We start from the raw sequence: 23,595 nt of genomic DNA on the forward strand, positions 1-23,595 counted from the left end.
ATTACAATTTACATAATATTATGTTATCATTTTATTTCATTTATTTTCTTTGATATGATCACCAACGCGAGAGAGTTTTAAAACGTTGAAAAGTAAATGTATGACCTAATTTAAAAACTTACGTTTTTAAACATAATATTGAGGTAATATTTATAAATTTATATTTATAAATTTATAATATTACATTCAATTCAGTTCAGTTAATTCTGAATTGAAATAACTGTGAATAATTAACGAGTATGTTAATTTCCTTGTTGGTTTAATTGGATTATATTGTGTACTCAAATCGAATGCAAAACCACATTACTTTATTGCTCATTTTCAATAGTTCATATTACACACTAATCGGTTTATAACTGTTAAAACTGAGATCAACAGCAATAGCCAATTAATTAGGCCGTTTTGAAATATATTAAAAAATTAACGACTTATGCTATTAAGCATGATTATCATATAATTTTAGGGGAAATACTTTAGTTTATTACGCTGAGGATATAAAGACGAATGTTTTGTAACAAGCGGCAGATTAATATTATTTGCATTGGTAAAGAAGTTTTAGGAACATATACAACCAACCTGGGTTTGAACCCAATTTTTTTATCTCTTCATTAAAACAAGAATTGTCATTTGCATTAAACGCATTTAAGCATCACCCTGTATTATTACTTTCTAGTTTCTGCTCTAACGCGAACTTGCACAGGTACTTCGAATAAGTTTGACTTAGTATGTATAGTTTATTATACAGAGGGCGTTCTACGAGTAAAGTGTGAATCTGTACAATTACAATATAGGAATAAAGAAGAACCCATAATCTACAATAATTTGATCGTCTCAATTTACACCATATTAGAATTTTAAAACATCTGATTGTCGATTTAATTTCATAAAAGAAGATGAAATATCCTATGATTCATGAGACTTAGAAAATAAGTAATATCTTAAACATAGTATTCATTTATGAGTTGTTACAACATTATTGAACAATGACGAATATGCCAAAGATTTAGATTATCAGTATGATAATCGTATGAGCCAATTTAAAAAAACACGGTTATAAGAATCGTCTACCTCTACGACACTGAAAATAAGAAAGTATGTGTGTCATGTGATTTTTCTTTAATCTTAATTATGTATCTAATCAGGATGAGTAATCTTTCATATTATTGTATTGATACCACGATGACGCTGTTTACTAACAATTTGATTATTTCTCATGAAATTCCTTATCAAACTTCTTTTGTATTGTGAAAGCAATGGCACTAAATCCCATGCCCCAGAGAAGAATAATGCTTAACTAGATAGTGATTAAGTCAAAAAGCTCGTTATGATGTTCGCATAATAATATTTTATAACGTTTGTCACGCTGCGATTACAATGCAATTAGAAAGCGAATTGCACAAGTGGCACTCGAAGCGATTCTATCAGAAGAAAGCGTACATTGACGTAAGAAAGTTGGGGCGAAGTGGTGGGGCTGCGCGCACGCAGTATCCAAAGTAGTACACTTTCGATCTCGACTCGCGTCGGTGAGAGTTACGCGAAAATGAAAGTGCTATGCCATTATGGTCCACTTTCCTCGCCGGGGTCGAAAACCTCACGGTAACTAGTAGAACCTAGTCGCTGCAAGTTAATTGACAGTCACCCGACAACTACGCGTTGCAATAACAACCTTGTTTACGTTTTCAAAGTAAAAGTAACGATCGACTTGTATTGACTATTGCCTTACCAATGACATCATATTTATTTAGAATTCAAATGGTTTATTTCAGTATTTTCTTCAATAGAAAGGAACACAATTAAATTATTATACCTTGGTCCTTTTATATTATGTTTCGTTAAACAATTTCTTACTACAACCCCAAAAAAACAACAGTTATTTTTAAGTCGACAAAGTTACGAAAAAACAACACCTAATTTTTTTTCTAATTCCTAATCAAGATAAAGCAAATTTTGTTATAAACTGTATATTTGATTGTAGGTTTATAAAATGATATTACAGATATATTGATGGTTCCGTTCGTTGTGGAACGGAACCCTAAAAGCGAATAAATCCTTTCTTGTGACGAGATTGCCTTGCTATGGCATTGTTATAACATTCTCCGTCTGGAGCGTCGTTGACCCATTAAACTCGTCTGCTTTGTTTCAATAAAAAATCTTGAAAGAAAAAGAAACGAAATACAACGTTGAGGAATATAAAAATATTAATCTATCACAGGTATCTTTAAATTTATTTTCACTGCAAAATGACGAAGATTTGCTTTAGTTTACTTCATACACCTTATGGGCTATACAGCCCGCAGTATTGTGTTGCAAATTCTTAGAGAATATTACAATATTCTCTAAGAATTTGCAACACAATATGGACAAAATTAATATTTATGTGAAACTAGCGGTCCGCCCCGGCTTCGCCCGTGGTACATATTTACGTTTTCTCTACATAAGAACCATTCTCGTACTTCAAGGAATATAATAAAAAAAGAATTATCTAAATCGGTTCAGCCGTTCTCGAGTTATGCGCTTACCAACACATTTTGCGATTCATTTTTATATATAAGAAGATATCAGTTTCACATCTACTGAATTGTAAAAACGTTATTTATGATTATGTCTGTTCCATCGCGAGCTTTCTAACCATTTTACTTCATTATTAAATGTTACGTGGAACGTCGTTGGTTGAACGTAATGTCCCTGCCAGAGTATAGTTATTAATTCCAATACGGAGTGTTACTGCTCGAATATAGGGCGATTGGGGGTGGAGGGTGAAAGGTGAACGACCCCGAATGACGTCAGCGCGACCTGATGCTGGCTTCAGCGTAACCCGAACTCTGACCTGAGGCTTTGCATATCACTACTTCTATATAACGTTTCGGATGTAGAGAGCTTTTAACTTTTGTTCTATTGTTATAGTCTGTCCACTATAAGAATTGCTTTTTGACAGCTCGACGGGTGATACCAGAAGTGATGTTCAAAAGATTATCGATTGTGATACCATTTCAATTATAAATTAAAAATATTATCATAAATCGAATCAGGTACGTAAATAATAATTACAACGTAAACGTACTAATAAGATATATGTAATAATAAGACCACATATCTATGCATTGTATGTTAAAACTAAACTAAACTAATATTTTATTATTTATTGGTTTCTATCTTACAATTTGGTTGTCTTTACGTTTAAATTATATAACATAATATAATAGTTTTTCTGCATCGGATATATTTTACAGAGTATTTCTATCGATTATTATAATCTATCGACCCATCATTGAATAATTCTGTGTAGACATCACTAAGTGGGCGGGACCTGTCCATGAAGAACGATAATTATTTGTATGACATTTTAACATAGACAATACAATCCTTCATAGGCGTGAAGCTGTCAAAAAGCAAATAATATAATGGACAGAGTATAGAGCGAGTATTAGATTGACGTAACATACGTGCCTTTTAAGTCAACGTTGAGTACAGAATAAAGAGAACATAAACATAATATCAGAGAAATATCAAATACATACTTAATATAGTTACCAAATATAGTTAAGTACTTTAATAAAAGTTAATATTTTATTACTCGTCAAAAGGATACAATGATTTTATAGAGTAAATAAAAAAACACTTTTTATTTAAGTTTGATTTTAAAAAGTCTATATCTAGACCAACTGTGAAATATACACTACACACATACCCTATATCAGAGCGTGAAAGATTTTCAAGGAAAAGTTCGCTCACTATATTTTACACTTTAAGAGTGATGATGATCGTTTATTATAATTGTAATACATATTTTAATGAGATTTGAAATAAATAATTATTTCATATCATTCATGAACTGAATTTATACTATAGACGAAATAATAAATTCACTGTTTAAAAGGTTTAGACGAACATATGTATAAAGTAAGATGTACATTGTACAATGTACATATCTATAGATAAACATAATAAATTATGTAATTAAATAAATATGTGATAAAATTTACACTTTATTAATGAAAATACGAAAGATTATTAATTTAATCTTGACTTTATTACCCATGACTAAATAGATCCGGATGAAATTTTGTGTTCAGTCTGTGCCTGAAATCAAAAGTTTAGTTTAGTAATTAAACGCATACGATACGTACCAATTTATATAAATTCCTTAATATTTTACATTTAAAACATTATCAATATTGGTTCTATAACAAAATTTCAAAACTTAACAAAATTTAACATTTTTTTTTCATTATCAAGAGATACAAGAACATTTAAACGACACGTAACGAGTTTAAACCATAATTTTAAATTAATGTCACGGTTATTACTACGACATTACTACAACCGTAACATCACACATTCCAAGTATGGTGATATTCATTATTACTTACATAAAAAACGTAATGTAATATAGTAAATTAAAAACCTAATTAATGTATTACTGTATGGGGAACGGAATTATATTCTCAGAGCTTAAATTGCATAACGTCCGTGAGTTCAGCCCAGCTTCAGCGAACATTAAGCAACACGTGCGTCACTACTGAAAACACACTAGTCTTAATGGTTCGTTGCATAGAATTATCGGCGGTAATAAAAATGTCATATTTACGGCTGAACGAGCTCTTAGCGGTAAATTAGTCGCCTTGGCCTATAAACGCGACTTCGTTCGAACGATTCGCCAATTCTAGATTTAGGTTTTCAGTTCAGTGGGTTGTACTGGACGCTTCCGATCTCGAGCAGCGGCTACTGATTGACTTTTTGGGCGCGATATCAGCTTGATAATAATGCCGTGTGACGTCACTCGTCAGTCCAATTTTGTTTGCGGCTTAAAGCACACTTGATGGGGATTAATGTTTTAATAGCTGTAAGAACACGAATGAATGAATTAAAACACAGACAGTAATTAATATGTATGCATATAATTCTCGATTATACATTTTAAGATATTATAGTGCACAATGAAAAACAAGTGTGAAATTTTCTTTAAATATTCGCTCATTTCTGTCATATTGCTATAAAAATTATGATGATTTTGGATAAACTTTCTTATTTTATTATAATTAAATATTTATTAAGTATTAGAATAGCTAATCGTAAAAAGAACAGAACACCTAAAGTTTTTTGCTGCAAGCTTACATTGTTAATTCCATAATGCCATACTGCATTGTTAATTCCATACTTGCCCATTATTTATGGGATTTGGGAGATCTTATAGTATTATAGGACGCTCACAGGAATCTGTATACACCGGATACAAAAATATAGTGAACAATAAACTCGTTAGTACCTCTATAACGCTGGAGTGATTTGAGGGTATGTTACTTACGCCGGAGTGAGCGTGACCCAATTCATACTCAAGTACGTTTGATTCTATGTCCCAAAAAATATATAGGCGATAATAACATATTTGTCTTGTGACCGAAATAAGTAGTAAGTTGTTTTAGTACTCTCGATGTATGTTGAAAATGTTTAAAACAATATTTTCATAGAGTACATTTTACGTTATTTCTTTTGCAGGTAGGCCAAAAAAAGAGCTTTTGAGCATTTTCGTAATTTTCTGATATTAATATTTTAAGCCCTCCCTTCAGATTCTAGTTATTAAAAATCCAAGTGAATGAATGCATCGAATTGATACATGTTTAACTTTATTTTATTATTAGTGACCGATACTATTTGTAACGCTTTATAAAGACATAGGGGTAAAATTTAATTTATTATTAGGGTTGTTAAATGGAAAGGCAAAACCAAACCACCTATAACATATTATTTATTAATTACATATTTGTCATATATGTATAAATACCTAGTATGTATTTAGCAAGTTAGCAACCCCAAAAAAAAAATAATCACGATTTGAATATATATCGATATGAGGACAAAATTAAATATTCAAGTTCTGTAAAAAGAAGTACAAACAAACAAACGATATAGCCAGAATAGTAAGGGGAGTTCGTAGGGGCGGGCGGTTCGTAGAGGTGCTACGGGCGCCCCTGTATCGGCCGGCGAGCGCCGTAGCGAGACTCGCGCCATTCGCGCTAACGCCGCCGCCGGCCGCACGCGCCCATACCGCGCCGGCCCATGCGCCTCCCAGACATGACTGTGACTGAGTGCCGTCGGCAGCACCTGGAGCCGACCCCGGCTGACCCGACCCCCAATGACAACGACGTCCTGCTCGGCAGAGTGCTTGCAGGTGAGCGACGCCACCGATCAGCTGTTCATACATCTTATCTATTGTTTTGTCGTTCACGATCACTATCCTTCTTATCAATCAGTCATCTAAAACTTGTTTTTTTTAATTTCGCTCCGTGCATAATTAAATTTCCTCGACGCTTCTATCTTTTGTATGCGAAGTACTAGAAATACTTAAGGATGCATTAAGTTCTTTTCACTTTCATGTGACGCGAGACGTACGTAAGGTACGACGTTTCGGTAAGCGGGGGGAGGGGATGGAGCGAGGGCCGCAAATCTGGGTCAAGCAGAGTTCGTTGCCCTCGGCCTTCTAGCTATATTGGACTTTGCTAATCACAGCCTGCCTTTTAATTTCGCTCTCCATATGATAATATTAATTATTTTTAAATATGGTAATAACTAATAAATATATAAAAATTTTCAACTGCATATTTACTAATGCAACTTAAACTATTTTTATCTACTCTTAACACAACTCAATATTATTTAACTTAGTAATTAAATTGATTAGTTATGATAATAAATAATATACAACATTGATTACAATTGTAATACATATAAAAATATGCAACTGAAGATAATTGTTGACCCGCTGCGAATATTAATTTGTCAATCATTGTTGCATTATTTGCAAATTGACCAGCCCGTGCTGTCATTCGGCAGCAGGCAGCAGCATTGAGCTGCAACTCACATTTCGCAAGTAGAGCCCATCGCCGAATGCCATTTTATTTTGGAGGCCGCGCGCACCGCGAGGGCCCGCGGTCAACGGCCCCGTGCGATATCTAGGTCGCCTCAGAATATAACCTAGCGCCGATACTCTAATAATAATCTTCACTGTGACTTAGGCATATATTCATCCCATTCTCGCACGCCAAAACCCCATATACAAATAGCGACAACGCATATTTCGCAACGACTACTCTATATTCTTACCGGCAGCCGCTAACTAGGTTTCACTGTCTCTTTCTCTCTTAAAAGCGAACGTCACTTGGCAAAATTTGTGAATACAAATTCTAGACTTTACATTCTGCCTCTGTCTTACAACCTGACTGCTTCATTTCGCTGTCCACTTGAAATTTTGACTTTTTGCCAGTATACAGAAAACTAATTTGGAATGTTTGTATACAAAGTAATTTAAGTAGAATTTCAATTACATATTTTTGAAATATTTCTGAAAATAATCTGATAAGTCTTGAAATAACTGAAGAAGTATCTATAACTTTCAATAAATCGGCCATGATTTGTAAAGAAACAATGTGGTAGTGTCGGTATGACGTAGCCTCGCGAAGCTAGCAGCGCGGGCAGGCGCGCTCGGTATTGCGATCAAGGCCTCGAGTTCGTTCACCCGCTCGCAATTAGGTCACGCTCGCCTCTTACCCCGCGCAAATAACTGTTTAAAGTCATTCTAAATCCGTCCCTATTTTGTGAGATTGTCACTTCAATATCTCGACATTATGAAATTATATTTAGTTTCTTCAATTTCATTATAATTAATACACGGTTATAATATTAATGGTACAGATAATTTCATAAAAGCTTTATTTATTTTATCTATGGATATTCATTTTGAAATATAAATAGATTATAGAACTTGCAAGTATATAAAGATAATGTGATTACATATCAATAATTTATTTACGTTCCATCGTGCAGGTTGTTGTCTCGAGCGAAAGCTGTCTAGGAAAAGTTAAAGACGATAATAAGTGTGGCATAATATGCGTAATCCGGTACGCTGGGGAGGAAATGGGGTAAATGGGTATCATGGATAGAGCGGGGACCTGCGGGGTGGGCGGGGGACAGCGAGGCTGAGTGATAGGGTTGCCTTACCTAGCAGTACAGGGAACATCATTTATTTTGGTGTCATTAAATAGGTTCTTCAAAATGCTCTTAAGATACAAATTTACGTAATTGATTGTTGGAATTATTCAACAAAAGTTTTATTCTCTTTTCTAAAAATGTTTGTAATTAAATTCTTCATAATTTTTTTACCTCTTGATATTTATCCGAATTATATAACTAAATAGTAATATTATTTAATATTTATACCAATTAATTATTATCCTACAAAATAAATTCACAAATATTATTTAAAAATAAAACACAATGATAAGTGCCGAAGTGCGGCTCTCGCAGCCCTAGTGCGGGTCGACGGCCGCGCCGCCCTGACCCCAATTTGATCTGCGCTCGCGTCATGCCGTGCGGACCTCGCGTCCAGGCACACTGAGCGGAAAAAACCATTGAATTTCAACATTCAACACTTTACAAAAGTATCACAATATTTGCGAAAGGTTTAAGAGTCTTATTTTCATTTGTTTTTTTTCACTGGGTACTTGAACGTTAAGATAATGTCGATGATTCAATGACTTTAATTCGTTATATATAAATTATAAACCTGACATATATTGTTCAAAAATATATTATATAATAACTTTGTAAACTTATGTATCTTGAAAGTATTGTACAATAATGTTGTTTAAAAAAAATATTACTCTATATTTTATAAATACTCAGTGTCCCACTAACCTTATTGTTGCTAGTTAGTTTTATAAGCATTTTGGTGCGATGCTTACTTCTTAACCGGGTAACCTGAGATCTTTAAACCTACACGAAATTTCGATTGTCGATTTTAGGACGAATATGCTTTATAGTCTTGTTTTTATTGTTTTTAACACGAATATATAAAACAATATACATTAAAAGTTCATTGCACCTATACTAGTTTTCCTTTTAAGTGTAAAAATAGGACGTTGACTAGAGGGATGTATGACGACTGCGCAATAGTTACGCTTATGTTATGTAGAAGTTGATGATTAAGTCTTCTTGAGTCAGCGTTGACCCAGATGTGGTGAGCCGTGTTGATTGTAAGCGGGAATCTACGTGCTCTAAATACGTCGAGAGTAGGTTAGGGAGAGAGGTCATCGACCCCAGCTCAATACCATGCCTTTTCACTTCGCTGAATATATTTTTCATTATGTAAAGGAAATTGGTTTATGGAAGAGATTTCGTTTTCTTATCAACCAGATTTGAAATAACAATCCCGAAAGCTGCTATGTTTTAATTTATTGTATAATAATTAATTTTATTTTAATTGATCTATTGCTTTAATAACAGTTTTTAATTTTATGTATTAACAGAAATTCTTTGAAGTTGCAAATTTACTTGTTGTAATTCTATATTTTATTACCAATGAGACGAGGGACTAATATCAGCGCCACCTACCGTCGAGTAGATTGCGATGGATGTTCCACTAGATGGCGCTGCTAGCTGAAATCGACATCGCCAGGGCCCAGGAGACGTTCTATAATATTGTTATCTTGTACGTCGTAGACACTAGACATATAATTATGGTTTTCACAATAATATTTTACCATAAACACCTATTTTCGTGATTATAATAAACCAATAATATTCTCTAAAATTTTGTACTTACAATATTATAACAAATTATATTTTAATTTATAATTAATATGTACAACTTTTTATATTTTATACTTTTACAAATAGCAGCAACCTAATTACTACAATTAATAAAGTTTTAGGTGAAAATTCCGATAAATCATTAAATTAATAATTTGAATTACGAGCTGAACACTAAAAATAGCAAGTTGGCTCGTGCAGCTGTGGGTTGGAGGGTGGTGCGACCGTGAACTCAGCTGACCCCTGCCCCTTACTATGCCTCCGCTTCCCTCACACCACGTTCTCTCCCACCTCACCTCGTGAACTTTGATTTTTAACATTATATCTTTGATCTACAATTTGTACTCATTTGACTGGCTGCTATGACCTTTTTACATTGTCATTCGATTTTCTAAACGTTTAATTAAAAAGTAAAAACTTAATACGTGTTACAATCGTGATATTTAATTTATACAAAAATGGCATTTGTGATTTGATCTGTCATCTAATAAAATATACTCAAAATTTACACATAAAAATATCTACCTACCTCTCCCATTTTTTTAATATTTAGAAGAAGGTATGAACATGTAAGTTATGAAAAACAGATCTTGTAAAAGGTACGATTACGGTTCGTCATTCCAGAATTCTATGGAAAAGAGTTAATCATAAATGAAGCTAGGCAAGTGGGTGTTAGGGGGTTAGTTTGGCGGTCTGGAGCGCATGCGCCCTGCTCGCCCACGCTTTTACCGCGCTTGTCACAGCTTTCGCGCCAAACTGTCGTGAGCCGCGCGCCGGTTATAACCTAAATTTAACATTTTATCAACATGGAAGTGAAAAGTGATGATATGTTACCACCGGATAGGATAGCAGGTAAGCAACATACGCATGCTATTAATACCTGATCGTAACAAACACGTGTATGATAAAATTCTGGAAATTGCGGTCATTGAACTCTGGCCTTCTGGCTCATAATACGTGATAACAAATGTATCACGTTTTTTATCAAATAAAATATTCGCGGTGCGATGTTGCTTCTTTGCACATAAATGCAATACATATATTTTTTTACAGTCTATGTCTATATACATATAATGTGAAACATTAATGTTCAATATTCATATGTTTTATGATTTTTTGATATTATTTCTGAGAAATACTTAAACATACTTGACTGATAAGTGATAAGACTGAAACAAAGGAAATTCGTGATACCTACATAAAATTTTATCTATAATGACGTTAAATCTTGTTGTTGTTTATTTTATATATAAGTAATGACGTTAAATCCTGTTGTTGTTTATTTTATATATAATGACGTTAAATCCTGTTGTTGTTTATTTACATTTTAATTTGAAAGTATTTACATCAACGGTTATAATTAGTAGTGTATTAGTTATTACACAATATTAAGGATTTGAATTTAGTTAAGTTTAAATTTAATTATTAGCTTCAAACTTTGCACTTTTGTTACCATGGTTACGACGCCAAGACATGAATTAAATGAATATCACATATTATAGAATAGAATAGAATAGAATTCATTTATTCGTGGTAAAACAAGAAATACATACAAAATAAAAATACTTACAGATAAAAAATAAAAGATCACCACGAAAAGGGTATGGACTCAGCATATGGAGAAAACAATGACCAAAAGGCCAGTGCTTTCACCGCTGTTTTTCAGCCATAGCCTGTTGTAAAGATATTACCATTATCATAACATTTCATAGATATTACCATAGATACAATATTATAGAATTGTATATGCTATATTGGTATTGATAAATTTATTTAAAAACACGTTTAATGTTCCATTTTCACTACGTACAAAAATAACAAGCCATTATACGTGCAGAATCGATTGAATACAAATTGGAGTATTTACATACTTCAATCACTTTTACCCACATTTGTACGGTTCTCGATGAATAGTGTCGTTTCTCATGATGCAGTTTACTGATCTATTATTTTAGTTTTCCCTCCTCTGTATATGAATACGTTATCCCTTTTCTTTCGTCACCTTAGAAGATACCTGTCGCTTGTCCTTCTAGTCTGCATAAAAATAGCACCATTAACCGTTTAAGACCGGAACCTGTTACCTCAGCCCTCCGCGGTCACCGCACCCCATTGCACTATGCATATTGCATTGTATATTGCACCGGTCACCGGTATCCGTTCCACTTTCGTGCATATCCTTTGTGATATATAGCCGAGTGGCTTCCTGGCTGACCCAAATTTAGACCATATATTCTTAGAAATGCATTAACTTATAAACTATGATACGTCTATTTTATTCTTAAGTATATTTTTAAGAAGGTGCGCTCTATGATTTCTAACTCTAACGTAGATGTGTTTATAACTAAAAATAATAGTTCTAAAAATCGCGACAATCTTAAAGGACGTAGACATCGTGCGATACAAAGATGACAGCTTATCACAATTCGACGCGCGTTTGATGTATTGTTTCTTTCATATCACCCACATGTACATATAGAGCGCAATCTTTTAAGTGCAATCTAAAATGTAAGGAACGTCGGTTTCAATCTTCCTCAGCTCGAGGGCTCCTTTCAAGAAATTGTAAAGCGAGACTTGACGTCGCCCTACAACTGCAGAAGAAAAAATAGGTGTGTGACTGAGTGTGAGTCTAGTACGCGACTATGTACTTAGAGTGCATCGCTCCCGGGCGCCGTGTCGTCGCACTGCATATAGGCCACTGCACGCCAGTGCCCGGGCCCCCCACACCCGCGCCCCGCTCCGCTGCATCGCGATTTTCCATTTCCATCGTCCCCTCGCTAATTTCAGCGCGCGTTGACGCGGGATATCATAACGCAAGGAAATTCCACACTCGCTTCCCCGAATGCTCTATAGTCTATTAATTAATGCCTGGTCTCTCTGATCTCCCTTTCGGCAATTTATCGAATAAATAATTTAAAAAACAGAAACATTATTGGAATTATGTTGACCTAATCGAGAATGAAAAGATGAAGTAGGTTAAATGTTTGCTTTGGAATCTTATGTCTATTTATAGTTTTTACCCTAATAATTAATATCTTCGTAGAATTTCTATAAATATGAACTTAATCAGTAAAGAAGTTTAGTATGATCATTGATACTATAATTTAGTGATAACTGATAATTGAAAAATATGACTATTGGTAATAGGTATTGCAAATTTTTATGCGGAAGACATATTAGCACAGTAAAGAATGCGTGTCATGTAGGTTCAAAGCGCTCGGTGACAGCGACTGTTATTCTATAAGGCTATAAAAGTACGGTTTAAATAAGGCACTTATGCTGTTGTAGTTCGGAGGGCGCAGATGTAGTTACAAGTTCCCGCGGTCGTTGGCCGCCTGATGCGTGCACGACTCCCCTGTATCGGCTGACTGTGGCGCGGAAACTAATTCTTGCGTCCGCCAGTCATCACATCGCCCGCACGCCCTTACACCCAATAAACTTGATTACTTGACTATCGCTGCCGAAACTGTACGCTTCCGACCACAATATACATTATATTGTTGTCTCTAGGTCAATTGGACTTGCATCTACGGAGGTAGAACGAAAGCCAAAAATTTCTTAAAATTAATAACAATTGTGACCGAATGCGTGAACCCGGAAACGGTTAGGTTCCGTTAAGTAACTGTATAGGTCTAGTCTAGAACAATCCTGTGCGGGCTGGCGATAGGATCGGGCGACATGTCCTGAATTGATGAGCATTCTTCTAACACTGCATTATAAAGAATATCTATTACTAAGAATCGTTACTGATTTCATATCATAAACCAATCCTTAAGAAACGCCTTTACTTAATTAGAATACATATAAATTCATATTCAATAACAATGTCCCCTTCTTGAATTTATTCGTATAACATTTAAAACAGTGACACCAACTCGATTTAAAAATAGAAATAGAATGTTGCTTAAACATTAATTTTTTTTTCTCGTAATTGATAATGTAATCCAATATTGAGGAAATAAAAGTACTGGCCTCGAGATATTATTCTTACATGCCTTGTCTAGAACTTTAGAGACTTGACTGACCATTTTGCATGCAATTTGAATAAAATTGCATAGAAATCTTAATGTCAAAAGACCCGGTAATAAATGAATTTTTCCTTATTCGTCATTTCACGTATTTTAAGCATGTTATGACTAATAAATATATTTTTGTTTTTTTAAAAAAAATGTGTGGGAGTTGTGACCCTACAAAACACAGTTGTAGGTTGTAAATACATAATTGTATTCTGTTACGTGATGCATAATATTGTGATTTATAATGCATGCACGTTCCATTCATAATTACGTCTTCGGACGGCATTATATTGTGAGTATCAATTAATAATAAGCAGTTAACCTAGCTAGGGCGTTGCCCTTCCTTAACTATAATAATCATTTATTCCATTTATGCCTGCCAAGTTAACAGGTAAATTCGATTTAAAGTACAAAAACAAAAAAAATCGAAAATAATTTCATAAACCCAGTTATTTACAACATTTAAATATTATAATTTGAAAGGCTGGCCTTTTTCTTCCTTCCGTATTTGTATTTTATCATGAAGTGGTAGATTTAATTAAGAATTTACGGATATTGTGACCAATGACTCATTTACTGCCATTTCACACTACAGTGCATTGACCCAAGATTTTGTAAGGATTACTCACACATGTGCTACTCAAAGTATCTCATTTAATGTTCTATTATTAAACATCTGTTGTATAACGTCATCGGTTCCAATCATTACGTTTGCGGATTCACGTAATAACCCATCATAGGGTACGCTGATACATAAAATCTATAACTAGGTATTTCTTTGTTTAAAACTATAACCGGCGATGTGAATATTATCAGTGACATACATAATACACTTGATAGCAACTAGTGATAAGCCGAACAAAACATCGCTTCGGTACATTGACCCAGAATTATATAAAAAAGGTCTTAGTTTTGATAACGCTCTGGCAATGACATTTCTTTTCGCTGTGTTTTAAATAATAAATATTGTTGAGGTTGACTATTAGTAGAATGCTCGTTATGATATTATGTCAGCATTGGGGACGAAGATAACAATAAGAATGTACATAGTCAGTAACACGATACGATGACCTGAATTAAAAGAATATTTTAGAACGTCAAACAAATGAAACTAAAATGTAGAAAGCACTTCGCGGTTCAAGCTCATGGTTGACTGAAATCTCTGTGGTCGGTGCACAACATGTCGACTTTCACGTTGTTACGTAACGTCGCCGCGGAGAGATGTACTAGAACGTTCGAAGTCATCGACCACACTGGCGCTTACGAAACGCACTTGTGTACGAAGATTTTTCGAGAATTTTAATAGTCAACAATTTCTAATGTTTATCCAAACTAGGAAACTTAACTGTCATGTAGACTGTAGAGTATAACACTCCAACACTCCTGTATTAATGGATGTCTTCTATTTCTGCATCGACTTTCTATATTTGTCACTAGGCTGAAACTTTAGGTTCTTATTGCATTTTATTTCTCTAAATTATATGTATAAATTGTCTTCAAATAGTATTTGTTCTTAACTTTCTAAATGTTTTTTACAAATCCATTTCTTCAATTGTTCGCCAATCTTATACGTTCATGTCTTGTATTTAACGAAACTTATCCTTATGACTGCCATCTGCGAATGGTTTGTTCGCTCGCTGTTAGGTCGTCGTTCGAGACATGAGGTCAACGTCGCGGTAGGCACCAACGGACTTACAGTACAATTTTCCTGTATACGATACGATATAGAGGCAGTATGCTGAAAATTCTAAAGATAATACATTTTTACAAGTAATTTGTATAGATGGCATCTGTAAAATATTTACTCATTCAGCTCCATTATAAATTTTAAACAAGCATAAACGCAGTACAGTCGAATATTTGATGTGCCATTTCAAAAATATTTAGACAGACTGGTATTTGGTAGTCACAAACATTTATTCAGATATCTGCAGTCATAAAATTTTTATTAATATTTAGCAATTCAATTCCACAAGGAAATCTATCCAAATATAATGTTATTACTTATTGTTGTAAGGAGGTCAATATCAAAACAAAATTTATATTTATTTTGTACATGAATAATTTATTGATTCTGTCAGTTTACTTTCTTTGATATCTGTTTTGTAGGTCAGTAGAAAAGTAAATATTCGTAGTATGCCCTTACAGAGTTATCGTCCTAGGATATTGGGCGAGCGGCATCAATTTGGAACAATTAAACATTATTATTTATTATTGATTTTATTATAAATCGAGTGTTCAGATGTATATATGAAATATAAACACAGCCACTTGATCACGCATTTTTGTAGAGAATAGTTTTTCATTCTATATTTTTTATTCTGTTTTTACTATGTACCTAGGTAAAACGTGGTCTGAATGATCAAAATCATAGAAGTGAAGGGGCCGTAGATACATCGGCGTGACACACAGGTAATAATTATAAATGCGGAGGCGTCATTGAACCCGTGTTGTTGCGAAACAACGGAAACCAGTCCAGTGTCCCCCCTCTTCTTTGCCCCGTCTCTGTTTGCTAAACCGCGCCCCGCGCCCTCAGTACCTGCTGCGAATTTTTAAAATCCTAGATTAAGTTGACATGCGGTCAGCTCGTCGTACACGTGACGCGCATGTCGATACCTTAGGTTACATCACTAGCGCCTAGAGTCGGCATATTCATTCAAGGTGCATTTGAGAAAATATTTTTATTGATATACGAAACATCTATGAGCTACACAAGAAAAATGTGTGCACAATTTACAATCTTACAACGTACCGTATAAGCCTTCGTTATCATGATACTCGTTTATGTATTGCGATATTTACAGTACCTAAGAAATGTGTAAAATAAATCTGTCTTCAAACCTAAAAAGAGAAATATCGATAATGGCTTATCGCTGTAGACGATATTGTATGTCCAGTTTATCCAGTACTAGCCGCTCCGCGCGGTTTCACCCCCGTGGCTCCTCTCCTGTTGGTCGTAGCGTGATGATATATAGCCTTATAGCCTTCCTCGATAAATGAGCTATCTAACACCGAAAGAATTTTTCAAATCGGACCAGTAGTTCTCGAGATTAGCGCGTTCAAACAAACAAACAAACAAACTCTTCAGCTTTATAATATTAGTATAGATTCACAAACTGGACTACAATATACTGGACTACAAATAAGAAGGGCTTAACGCGGTCGTGAACATAATCGGTAAACACATTCAATTACATTGTATGTGTTGATCACTCGTGTAAGTAAATAAAGTCGATAATGATACATAATAATGTTATGTATTATTATGCTATCCTTACATCAACGGCGACCTAAAAAGTGACGTGGCCGATAGTGGTATAGTCAGGGACAACGTCCGCACTGCCTCATTCGCGGGAATTGCAGGTAGGCTAAGGGGTTAAAGAACTTCGGTGCACTATATCAAATACCATTGAACTTTTCTGTCTCGCTCTAACGCTGCACCCCGGTGCATCGGACGCACGCTTCATCGTGCGAATCCTGTGCGATTACGCGTTACGCATGCGTATGACCTAAACCATGATAATATATTTACGAGTATCTAGAACCTGAATTAAACTGGCATCAAATTTCGAAATGTGGCTATTGAATTAGTGGTGGTTCTTAAATTTTTAATTTTGTATCCAATGAATTACGTTTTAATTGAACTAATGATTGGTTTTCAAGATCATCAAATAATAAAAATTACAAAATCGAATACCTTTAATTACACATAAATAACTTTTTAGAAAACTGGTCCCTCTTATGTAATATTGACAACGTGAGCTAGGCAGCAGCGGCCATGTGTCAATAATCAAGTTTAACTGGTGGAAAGTTCAAAGAGGGCATCGACATCAAGCAGCCTGGTCGCCGTTGGCGGCGACTCTTTGGCGTTCATTCGCTAGAAAATCGCTTTAATTCGCACAACACTCGATAGCAAGTTGTTGTGATGACATCCCTACGTTAGCGAATTACCTGTAGCTACCAGGAAGACTGCAAGATTAAATTTCATAGATGCGGTGCTTCTTTTACGCTCATATTTCAGATTCACATGTTTTATGGGCTTTTATAAACCTATTGTGCCTACATATATTATATTTAGTTATACATACATAAATCATATGTCTGATATAGTTGTATCGCTAATCCACTTAGAAAGTTGTTGATTTCGACTATATACCTAGCACATTTTCACGTCAGTGCGATCAGAGAGCGTAATATGATAACACCAAGGTAATGAGATAAAATGTTATTGAACTTGATAAAAAAGAAATTTGCCTGCACGTAGGCATTATTACTTTTTTGTAAAAAATATTCCATTGTTGTGATGATGCATGATGCACGTTTTTGATCATTTGATAAAAGTCAAATAACTTAAACGAAAGATTATTTACTATTCCATTCAAAATTGAAGCAAATATACAAATAAATAACTCTAGGAAGCAAATTAACCTAACACTATTGAAACAAGTAGGTAATAAACGAAAAAAAAACAACCGCGAGAGGTAATCGAACAGAAGGGGGTATCGTGAATCGTGTATCTAGTGCAATGGGCGGCCCGCTGACCGTTGTTGGACCATTTCTCCAAATCGCACGCTCGCTTTTCCCACAGACCTCAAACGTAGCCTGCTCTCAAGCAGGCCAGTGTACTACGCATCCAACGAGACCGGTTACATAATGTTATTATTTACAACAATATTTAAAGCTTTATAAGAAGGTAAATGCTGTAATGATGGCTTCATATTTTTATCACACTGACAACTTACGTAATGAAATGCACGTAAGGAATATACATAAAATGAATATTTTATACATATACATATATTATATTTAAAAAGTTTAAACGTATTCAAGAATTCTTTTGTTATACGTAATGAAAAAATTATCGATAAGACATTGACCGGCGGCGGCGGTAAGAATATAATATCATTTATAATATTAAATTGTATTTCACGAAATATATGGTTGGTATTATCTTTAAACTTATAGAAGCGATATAAGAAAATCTTCATGGAATGTGTGAATAGATAACACGTACGTCTAAAACATTTTCACAATAGTGTATAAAATATGGCAATGGATTTACATGCGGCATTGAACTTAGGTAGTCAGCCAGAATCTGTTTTCAATTCAAGGATACCTCTGCTTCTGCGTCATACACATTTTTTATACAAGCCAAAATTGACAACTTGCTCACTTGCTCACATTTGAAATCGTCAGATCATCATCATAATAAAATTTTATTTTAGAGAGGAAATATATAAAAATTGGTGAGCTTATATTGACAATAGTTTCAAGAAACATAAAAATAAAATCTGTAAACTTGCCAACGAAGAAAGGAAAAAGAAATCTTTAGGTATTGACTAACGTGCTAGCTCATCGCTCTTTGCTTATTACGTAACCAATTTTCTCAATCTAAATTTACCCTGAAACTATCAATGATTTTTTTTATATCGGATATACTGCTTTTCAATTTATATGCTCCTGTATACAATCGCCTGTATGTGTAGAGCTTAGAATATGATATAGCACATAATACTTGTACGCGTACACAGCTATCATCGTCGTCACTTGTTTACCGCGTTGTTCGCAGACCTTGAAATTCGGCAACGGTCACTGGCCCCGCTTCGCGCTAAAACGAATATAATTTTTATTATAATCGCCCCTGTATGCCTTTACATAATACCTACCAGTCTATTTAGAAATGGGATCGAATTTCAATAATATGTTGTCCTAACTGCGTAAATTATATATGTATTTACCTATTAACTGCGACCTGCAAATTAGCTATTTCTTGCCCTTTCTAAAAATGTGAAGTGACAGTGCTAGATTTTAATTTGAAGTGATATATTTACTATACTTATTTAAATTAATACAAAATTTGGGAATTTCCGTTCAAAAGTAGTGGAAAATTTCTATCCCATATTAAAACCACCGTCGGATTTCTTTTCATGCCCGAGTGATTGCTCTGGCGATTGCTTTGACACCCGGACAACTTTGAGAAACAGTGGATGTGTGTGTTATTTAATATACTTACTACATCTGTGTTGGTGATTGGCGATTTTGGTGGCAATTTCAAGGACAGCCGGCTCATTTCTGTCGACAGTCAGTCACCTTCGACAGTGAATGACACCATTACGAACATTGACCCTGTACATTTCCTGTGAGGGAAAATAAAACTGTTTGACGATCATTAAGATACACATGAACATAGCGGGGCAAATATTAATCAATTGATACGAGCACAAAAATTATTTTAAAACACGGTATTCTAGTTATACTTTCTTAATATTATGAGCACTTTTAAATTACATAACATAGGTATCACAATATGAGAAATGGTTTCATTTATTTTTTTCTTGTTTCAGGTGAGTGTGTGTAGAATAGAAAATCCTATGGTGCGTGGTGGTAAGATATTGGTAAGTTTTTCAGCAGAAGTTATGATTGCAGTAATGCGTTCTCGTTAGAGCACAATGCACCAGGCAGCAGTGGTGAAGTCAGTCACCCCGTCCTAACGGGGCTCGCCCTATACTTGCTTGCAACTCGCGAACTCCACTGCCGTCATCGCGTCGCAATTGTCGTGCAATCGCTTACTAATGCCATTCCAACTGTACTCCTAATGCATACGACCGACGGACATAGAGAAACCCTCGTCGAACGTCAGCTTTATTACTTAAACATCTGAGCGATGCTAAATTATTCGCTGGAAAAAAATGCAACAAGGAACATTGAAAACGTGGTAATGAGGTCCGAGACTCCCCGTCGAGTGTGTAAATGGACCACAAAATTGTCACACCTATTAGTCATTGTTAATTTCGTAATTGTTCCCAGAATATCGTTATACATAATAAGTAGTCGAAATGAATCAAGCGGTTAGCTATACATTTTTTTAAACTTATGAAAATACTTTACACCTTAGGGTGTCAAACTATTTTTCAAATGTGTATTAATTTTCTTAATGCTTTATAATTTTAATGTTTGTCCTCAGTCCTTTCATCAACGACAATCTTAGATTTAAAAATACAATGTTGTGAAAATATCGAGAGACATCCCGCTGATATTTTATCATTAAAACGAATATTAAGAATCTTCCCCAAAATCGAGATATCGTTTAACTCAAAATATAATACATCATCTATCTGGGAATGTCGGTTGCGAATTCGCACGACAAAAGGAAGTTAAAAAACTAATCTTTCAAATTTTCAATCCCTTTTTTGTGTCCAAAAGATTTCGATTAAACAATAATTCGCGTTTTTTACAACTTTAGAGAAGAGTTGAATATCGCGAAACTTGCACAAAGATACACATATTTGTACAAAAAAATTGGGAGTTACCTGTTCTTGAAATCCGAGATCAAAGAAAGGGTAGGTCGATTCGCGCTGTGATTTTTTATCATTGCACAAATTTACTTTACCTGCATTTTTTTTTTTTTGGGAAAAGGTTAAAATATAAATCCCTAAAAATCGAAACTGAATAGAATCCGGTCTAAGGGTTACGTTGTTGATTTCTATTACTTTTTTTAACGGAGCAGATGCTATTAATGGGCTCCTTATGCTTGTCCATGGAACAATATGTAGGTCACGATTTTGATGTGTAAAGAATCTGTATTCTATCTTAAATTGTGACTTTATATAAATAAAATATTAAGTATGTAATAAATCTATTAAAGCTTACACTGAAAAAAACGGCGATTATATTCTTAAAAAAAGATACCATTCTCAATAATATCTCAGTTGCCTAGTGTCTACATTAGTCTGCGTTTTGTGGACCATACTGATTTTGCTCGAGCTCGCGCTCTCCTTTCGTTAGTGTTTAAAATCTATGATGACCTGTTTTTATCATTAGCAGTTAACCTATTTTTATTAAATGCTCCATGACCCTGTGAACTTCTTTCGACCCTTGCTCTGATTGTATTTTTCTTAAACCACCCCATTATTGAGTACCCGATATCTAACAAAAAAAAATCAATTGAATATTTGAGTATTGTGGGACTACAAACGGCAGTTAAGATACAAACGTGTTTGAGACATTTTGAGAGTCCTAATAAGTATGAAGTATAAACTAAACATATTATCAATAAAAGCTTTACTGGAATTATTTTGATCTGTTCCAATTTTCAAGTTTGCTTTTCTTACGTGAAGTCGAGGATTATAAATTAATGGCTTTTTTTCATCGATGTATTTGAGTGTCTTACATAAATATTCATGTAATATGTTATATAATTTTATAAATAGTTGGCACAGTGGTACACCATAGTGGCACCGTTATACGCACTCGCGGAGTTGATTGCACGCGCTTACGGTCGCCGACACCAGCACTTACTGTAGATGTCTCCTAACAATTCTTTGAACACATTTCTACTTTTGATATTAAAATGGCTTATACTTAGCAACTGTGAGATAATAGTTAGGCTATATACGACTTCGTAACTAGAGTTAGGGAGTTGTCTATTGTGATCATGCACCAATGAGATACTTCAAACTAACACTTTAAAGAATCGTAGAATGATGTTAAAATATAATATAGTAGGTGGCTGTTAACTACAATGTAACATCTTTGTCAATAGCGTAAGGGTTAAAACTTTCGAATATATTTTTTATATCAAATGGGACATGTGCGAATGGCACACGTTCCTATAATGGCACGCGAACATATGTTTTCACTATTCCAAGTACAAGAACACCTAAAAAATACACCACAAAGGACTTAATAATTTGAATGACGATCTTCTACCTTTCCACTTTTTACTAATAACAAGGTGCCTTCTGGTGCGGCGTTTCACCACCAGCTGTACAACAAGGAAGTACACATAATAGTAAGCAAGGCAATAATTACTCGTTGCTAAAAATATGGATGCAAAAAATTAAACTGCACGTTGGCCACGTGCGGTTAAAATGTTTACTTTCTTGGTTAGGGCCAGTAAGAAAAGTGGAAGAAGGAAAATATGTATCGATAAAATAGACACGGATATATTTTTCATATGTTTGGAATTTGGCCATTTTCGTCTACCTTAGCGGGATAAAGTCAAAAAATAATACACATTTACATTATTTTTTCTTTAAATTATTTATCAATGATGAAGTAATGGGGAAAAAATATAAAGTACAACCCTACATTTTTTTAAATAAATCTCTTCAAAACCTACACTCCACAGTCTACTCTACTAGAGCGCTTTAACAAAATAAGGGAAACAATCGCTATCGACTTGATAAAATAAAATAACATTTATTTTCTTATCATATTATTTTGTTTTTTACTTTCTATAAGTCGAGTTTTAATTGGGGTTCACGGTCACATCTATCAACTTTTACATACTTACCTAAATGAAAGAATAAGTAAATAAATTTTATCATCATTCCCAAAAACGACGGATTATAGTAAATTTTATTGGATAATCCTTATAAATAACTTACTTACTTACTTACTAGAGTGGCGCAGGGACCCAAAGTGAGTCTTGGCCTCCGACAATAAGAGCCTCCATTTGACTCTATCCTGCGCCATCTCTTGCCAGTTTTCGATCTGGAGGCTGCGCAGGTCCTTGGCAATTTCGTCTTTCCAGCGGTACCTGGGACGTCCAACCGGACGGCGTCCAGATGGCTGTCCCAGGTACGCTCGTTTCGCTGCTCGATCTTCCCCCATTCTTTCCACATGGCCGAGCCATCGGAGTCTTTGGGCTTTAATCTCGCCTATGACGTTTGGCTCGGACATTAGATCTTGAAGTTCTAGGTTTTTCCTCCTCCTCCAAACCCCTTCTTCTGTCAACACTGGCCCAAACATCTTTCTTAGGATCCTTATAAATAAACAATATCAATTTTTCAATGGTAATATTTTTATAATTAAACGTAATATAATGGTACACGAGTATGGATCATTGAAGAAAAAAGTGATTTGAACCGGTCTGTATTAAAATGAAAGTTGCCTATAGGTAATACGCGCTACTTTCTCCTCACTCGCAATTCGCAAACACACTTCTGACTTTAAGCGGGTGCATCTTTAATCTTTATGCAATAAATAATTTTTT

At 34.6% G+C, this 23,595-nt stretch overlaps 1 protein-coding gene across 3 annotated transcripts in view; it reads left to right on the plus strand.

The window, feature by feature from the left end:
* The window catches only part of Eip75B (Ecdysone-induced protein 75B), a 90,722-nt gene that overhangs the window by 44,518 nt on the left and 22,609 nt on the right, over positions 1-23,595 (plus strand). Inside the window, exon 1 of one of the 3 annotated variants that reach the window (XM_089698598.1) lies at positions 5,929-6,169. The exons of 1 other annotated variant lie outside the window; for it this stretch is intronic. In XM_089698598.1, the coding sequence (XP_089554724.1) occupies positions 6,058-6,169 (112 nt within the window). In that variant the 5' untranslated portion in view covers positions 5,929-6,057. Of the gene's footprint in view, positions 1-5,928; positions 6,170-10,376; positions 10,438-23,595 lie in introns of those variants that run through there. One more of the 3 variants, XM_089698600.1, reaches the window with a different exon arrangement.

Source organism: Colias philodice, chromosome 9 (assembly GCF_061535455.1).
Source record: "Colias philodice isolate Cphi_HAF_F1 chromosome 9, ilColPhil1 Martin Lab GWU primary, whole genome shotgun sequence".
Taxonomy (NCBI): Eukaryota; Metazoa; Arthropoda; class Insecta; order Lepidoptera; family Pieridae; genus Colias; species Colias philodice.